This window comes from Vanessa cardui, chromosome 9 (genome assembly GCF_905220365.1).
Source record: "Vanessa cardui chromosome 9, ilVanCard2.1, whole genome shotgun sequence".
NCBI lineage: Eukaryota > Metazoa > Arthropoda > Insecta > Lepidoptera > Nymphalidae > Vanessa > Vanessa cardui.
Genome location: NC_061131.1, coordinates 12908501 through 12915300, shown reverse-complemented (window position 1 = coordinate 12915300; position 6800 = coordinate 12908501). Strand labels below are relative to the sequence as shown.

At 42.4% G+C, this 6800-nt stretch overlaps 1 protein-coding gene across 1 annotated transcript; it reads left to right on the top strand.

Annotated features, from left to right (window-relative positions):
* Window positions 1–1373: 1373 nt before the first annotated feature.
* On the top strand, window positions 1374–2237 carry LOC124532478. The gene has a single exon (XM_047107384.1). The coding sequence runs from the start codon at window positions 1374–1376 to the stop codon at window positions 2235–2237; it is 864 nt and encodes a 287-aa protein (XP_046963340.1).
* The last annotated feature ends 4563 nt before the right edge of the window (window positions 2238–6800 follow it).

Here is a 6800-nt window from a genome sequence, read left to right as displayed (position 1 = left end):
TAGTAACAATTTAATGCCGCGGGGAAACCTTTTCACTTTGATGATATACGGGTGTGATTAAAATTTATTTAAAATATTGTACGGTTATAAAAATAATATCGTTCTGTACACACAGACACGTACAGTGTGTTCTAAATATAGGTGTTACTTTAATGTATTGTTATTTACCTTTTTCATACAGAATATATTCTCGAAAGATAAAGACAAATGCACTCCCTACTATCTTAAAATTAACTGTAACAACAATCTAATATCACCCAATTGTTTTTTTTTTTTCATCTGTGGTAAACGGGCATTACGCTCCCTTGAAGAAAAGCGGCTTCTGAAGAACGCTTCTTAGTCTAATTATATAGATAGATTTAGGGTACCCAATTCGAATCGATTTGGTATAACCACCTGCGAAAGTTGGTTCCACTGAGTGTTTAGTTGCTAAAACCAATAGCTTTACGTGCTTCTTGAAGCTTGTGTAAGTATTACTCCCATTATGGTGGCAGTTATATCTGACTCTATGGCTACGTCCCAAAACTTCAGCTTATACCCACTACATAAAGTAGATAACTTCTACCTATTACAATCTCTAGAATGTCTATGGTAGCACAAAATGAGTTTAAACATTTGACGCCAATGAGTTAAATACCCACATAACTTTTATATAGCCGGATATAAAAAATAACCCCTCAATAGTTATTAGATTTTTGGCAGACACAACTTGGACATCAAGTTGAATCGTTAATATGAAAATCTGACATGGTCGAGAATTTCAATAAGGCTGTAGGCGAATCATTATTATATTTATAATTAGTTTATTAATTTATAATATTTATTTATTACACTTCACAATTACACAAATAAAATATATAATAATATTCTATTCTATATTTATTTATGTAATAATATAATACACATACACAATACACACCAACATTATATTTCATATATTTACTTTTATATCACAATAAATATTAATTCACAGGCATACTCGGGCGAAACCCGTAGTATGCGGCGGATCGGCCGAGCGACGCATTTATTCCGCGTCTACCCGCCACTGCGATATAATTTTGTAAGCCGCGTACAAAATACGTACGGAGTCAGTCGATACCTCACACTCGATGCGATTTGTTTACTTTTTGCTAGCCGTACTGTCTAATTGTTTTCGTGTTTAATTTTCGTAATTAATGTTAATACTCCTTCTATTAGAACTGTAAATTTCTTCCGTACTCTATTACCTTTTGACTTTTCTTGTTTTTGTGTTTATTGTGTGCGTATTATACGAGTGATATCTTAAATTGTGGACTTAGTTATTTCTACCACGTACACACCACGACGACGATACCTATAACTGGTGACCCCGTATTGTACACGTCATTTAGAAGATGAGTAGTGGAAGTGATACAGCTGAGTCGCAAGTAAATACGCGACCGCGCCGTATGAAGAAACTGGAACGAGTTCACAGTGCTGACGTAACTATGGTTGCGCCGCCATCAGCCCAGATTAAGACGCCGCCATTTTGGCCAGAAAAGCCGGCCATTTGGTTTGCACAAGTGGAAGGTCAGTTTAAATTATTTGGAATAACGGACGAAGCTACAAAATTTTACCAAATCCTATCAACGTTAGACAGACAATACGCCGCGGAAGTAGAAGACGTTATCACTGGCCCACCTGACTACAATCGACTCAAGGCAGAACTCATAAAACGTCTGTCTGTTTCGAGGGAGAATAAGGTGAAACAATTGTTGATGCATGAACAACTTGGCAGTCGCAAGCCTTCACAATTCCTGCGACACCTTCAACACCTTGCTGGACCAGATATTCCGGAAGAGTTTCTCCAGACCATTTGGACAAGTCGGTTGCCAATAGGAATACAACCAATAGTGGCATCTCAACCCACCTTACCTCTCGATTCTCTCGCTGAACTGGCCGACAGGGTACACGACATTGCTGCTCCGACGAACCAAGTCGCAGCAACGTCCTCATCATCGCCCATCGAGTTGTTGACACAGCAAGTAGCGGAGTTGACCAAACAGGTCAGTGCCCTCACGGCCCAAGTCAACCAACGATCTCGACCAAGGGAACGAAGACAGTCGAGTAGACACCGCAACCGATCCCAATCTCGAAGATCCAGTTCAAGTCATCGACGGTATCCAGTTTGCTGGTACCACAGCAAGTTCGGCTCCAAGGCTAGGAGCTGCATCAAGCCCTGTGACTACACGTCGGGAAATGCCCCCAGCAATCAGTGATGGCGACCAATGATTGCAGGAGCTCTCCGGGTCGCCTCTTCATTACCGACTGCAGTACCCAAAGACAATTTTTAGTCGACACCGGTAGTGATATTTGTGTCTTTCCAATTAGCGACTTAAGTGAAAATAGACATAAGACATCCTTTCAGCTCAGTGCTGCTAATGGTTCGGCTATCGCCACATACGGTTATATCAATCTTACCTTAAATATAGGATTACGTCGCACCTTTCCATGGCGCTTCGTCGTAGCTGACGTAACGAAAGCTATAATTGGCATAGATTTTCTATCACACTATCGTCTTATCGTAGACATCAGTAACCGTAGATTAACAGATAGCCTAACTAATATCAGCACTGTAGCCTCAATAGTTAAATCTAATTGCCTAGTAACGAGTGTGAAGGTTTCCACTGGCGGAAATAGCAGGTACCACAATATTTTGGCGGAGTTCCCTGAAATAACTCGCCCCGCCGGTATTCCGGGTGTCGTCAAACATCACACTGTACACCACATTCGTACTACACCAGGCCCACCAGTGTCATGTTCACCTAGGAGACTCGCTCCTGACAAGCTCAAAATCGCCAGACAGGAATTCGACACAATGCTAGCGAACGGTACGGCACGTCCTTCTGACAGCCCTTGGTCGTCGCCTTTACACCTTGTGTCGAAAAAGGATAACGGTTGGCGTCCCTGCGGCGACTATAGGTTGCTTAATGCGAGAACCATACCAGATAAGTATCCCATACGTCACATTCATGACTTTTCGCACAGTTTGGCTGCTTGTAAGTACTTTTCTGTTATTGATCTGGTTAAGGCTTACAATCAGATTCCAGTCGCTGTGGAGGACATACCGAAAACGGCGATTACAACGCCATTCGGCTTATACGAGTTTCCTTTTATGACGTTCGGATTAAGGAATGCTGGTCAGACATTTCAGAGGTTCGTGGACGAGCTAACACGTGGACTTGACTTTTGCTATCCGTACCTTGACGACTTTTTGGTTTACTCCAGGACCCAGGAAGAACACGAAGACCACCTCCGTCAACTTTTTACCCGTATGCAAAATTACGGCGTTCTTGTCAACACGGCTAAGTGTGTCTTCGGAGCGCCTGAGGTAACATTCCTGGGCTACCGTATATCGGAAAGCGGTACTAAGCCCTTGGATGGCAAAGTCAAGGCCATTTTGGACTTTCCCATACCTAAAACCGTTAGGGAACTCCGTAGATTTTTAGGTATGATAAATTACTATCGCAGATTTCTGCCTAACGCTGCTCGTATCCAGGCTCCTCTGAACGCCTTACTGACAGGTTCTGTGAAGGCTTCCCATCCGGTCGACATAAAGGGAGATTCTTTAAAAGCTTTCGAAGCCTGTAAATCTAGCCTTTGTGAGGCAGCACTGCTAGCTCATCCCCGTCCTGACGCTAAGTTGGCACTTGTTACGGACGCCTCAGACACGGCTATAGGTGGAGTCCTCCAACAATACCTGGACGGTGCCTGGCAGCCTCTAGCATTCTTCTCGCGCAAGTTGAGTCCTTCGCAGGTAAAATATTCACCATATGACCGCGAACTCCTTGCAATTTACCAGAGCATCAGGTACTTTCGCCACATGCTAGAGGCTAACCACTTCACAGTCTATACTGACCACAAACCGCTCAGTTATGCATTCCATGAAAGGAAAAGTAACTGTTCTCCACGTCAGTATAGACACCTGGACTTCATCTCGCAATTCACGACAGATATTCGGCACATTTCAGGGAAGGACAATGTAGTCGCCGATACACTTTCCCGCGTCGATGAATTGCAAATGCCAGTTGACTTGGACGTCCTTGCCAAGTCGCAAACCACTGACCCTGACCTCGCAAGGGTTCTTAGAGGCGAAACTTCTCTCCGGTTGGAAAAGATGTCAATTCCTGGTAGTCGTACTGAATTGTACTGCGACGTCAGTACTCCGACTCCCAGGCCATTTGTCCCTGCAAACTGTCGCGAACAAGTCTTTAACTGCCTACACTCCCTTAGCCATCCCGGTCCTAACGCCACAGCTAAACTCGTTGCACAACGCTTCGTTTGGCCACTCATGAGGAAAAACTGCCGTGAATGGTCTAAGGCATGTTTGACCTGCCAGCGCACGAAGGTAACCCGGCACGTTACATCACCCTTAGGCACGCTTGCCTTACCTTCAGCGCGATTCAAACACGTTCATATAGACCTGATCGGCCCATTACCTCCTTCAAACGGTTATCGATACTGTTTGACAGCCGTCGATCGCTTTACGCGATGGCCGGAAGCTGTCCCTATTATCGACATTACCGCAGAAACAGTGGCCAAAGCGTTCGTTTCCTGCTGGGTGTCCCGATTCGGTTGTCCTACCGATATCGTTACCGATCGCGGTAGGCAATTTGAGTCGGCACTGTTCAAACAGTTGTCACAGTCTGTCGGGTTTGAACACCGCAAGACAACTGCGTATCACCCACAGTGCAACGGCTTAGTTGAGCGTTTTCACCGGCAGCTAAAGGCAGCTATAGTGTGTCATGGTGATACGAACTGGACGGAGTCTTTACCCTTGGTACTTCTTGGCATAAGGAGCGCCTTCAAAGAAGACCTCCAGGCTTCATCGGCTGAGCTGGTGTATGGTGAGCCTCTCCGCCTACCCGGAGAATTTTTCGGGCATAATGTACCAGGCTATACCACCGACATCACCGAATTCTCAGCTCGAATGAAGTCCTTTGTCGAGAATTTACGACCAGTTCCGACACAGCACCACTCCTCACGCAAAACATTTATCTTTAAAGAGCTTAGTTCGTGTAGTCACGTATTTCTGAGAGAAGACGCGCTACGCGGCTCTTTACAGCCCGCCTACTCTGGGCCACATAAAGTTTTGCGGAGAGGTGAAAAATATTTTAAAATTGACTTCAAGGGTAAGGACGTCACAGTATCTATAGACCGCATTAAGCCAGCCTATATACTGTCTGACGATTTAAGCCTTCCCTCACCATCTCCGTATTCGTCCCAACAACATAGTGACAGACAGACAGACTCACCTAACCCCAAAACCACGCGTTCCAACAGACGAGTTCGCTTCCCGGACTACTATCGTCCGTAGACACGGCCTCTGGAGGGGAGTGATGTAGGCGAATCATTATTATATTTATAATTAGTTTATTAATTTATAATATTTATTTATTACACTTCACAATTACACAAATAAAATATATAATAATATTCTATTCTATATTTATTTATGTAATAATATAATACACATACACAATACACACCAACATTATATTTCATATATTTACTTTTATATCACAATAAATATTAATTCACAGGCATACTCGGGCGAAACCCGTAGTATGCGGCGGATCGGCCGAGCGACGCATTTATTCCGCGTCTACCCGCCACTGCGATATAATTTTGTAAGCCGCGTACAAAATACGTACGGAGTCAGTCGATACCTCACACTCGATGCGATTTGTTTACTTTTTGCTAGCCGTACTGTCTAATTGTTTTCGTGTTTAATTTTCGTAATTAATGTTAATACTCCTTCTATTAGAACTGTAAATTTCTTCCGTACTCTATTACCTTTTGACTTTTCTTGTTTTTGTGTTTATTGTGTGCGTATTATACGAGTGATATCTTAAATTGTGGACTTAGTTATTTCTACCACGTACACACCACGACGACGATACCTATAAGGCTATGTTTTTTGGCATTTAAAAAAAAATCGCTATGAGCTCGCGTTACTTCCGAAACAACAGTCTGTTGAATGGGAGTATTTTCAGGGTTCACTTTGCATCACTTCTAAATATCTGTAGCGCCCGAGTATATTTTTTTCTTCCATTTTCTACCCTTCCGTGTGACTACGCCCACCATGCAAGCTATCAGATTAGCATACCTTTGTTATCAGAGGTACGTTGGGGCACCTAAACTCAATATTTGACACTGGAGTATTTTCTTGCATTTTTTTCACACTTTCGAAAATCTCTAGGCGCTGACCAAACCGCTGAAGGGAGAAACATAGTACGATATTTTATATTTTTTAATGCTGTTTTTGTAATCCAATAGGTCCCCACGGTACTCTTAAGTGTGGGTAGGGCCATAACCATCCACTCATCAAATATTGTAACGACAAACAGCATAATCAGTAGAGTGAGTTATTGTAACTATAGTCGCAACATATATAACATCATTCGATCCAAGCTAGTCCCAATGAGCCGTGATCAATTCATGCACAGCATAAGTAAATAGTATTAATTTTACTAGATTAAAAATGATTAATAATTAAAAAATAATAAAAAATTTGCTTTAATTTAATCGAATATTGAGGATTTTGATAATCGAATTATGATGTTCAAATTACGAAGAAGTTGACTTGCGATCAATAAAACGTGTAAAGAGCAATGGAGGGGGGGCTCAATATAATACAGGAATATAGGAAATATTAATCTGTGGAAAAAAAATCTGAAAGCGAAAATTTGTCGAAAATTCATCTCTGAACTTTTATCAAAAATCATTTATAAGCGGATTAAAAGTAATTCAACGGTGGGCATCTCTTTTTATAGCAAGAC

What these genes read in the sequence shown, in the direction of transcription:
- LOC124532478 (XM_047107384.1), top strand. Translation starts at nt 1,374, where the DNA reads ATGAGTAGTGGAAGTGATACAGCTGAGTCGCAAGTAAATACGCGACCG.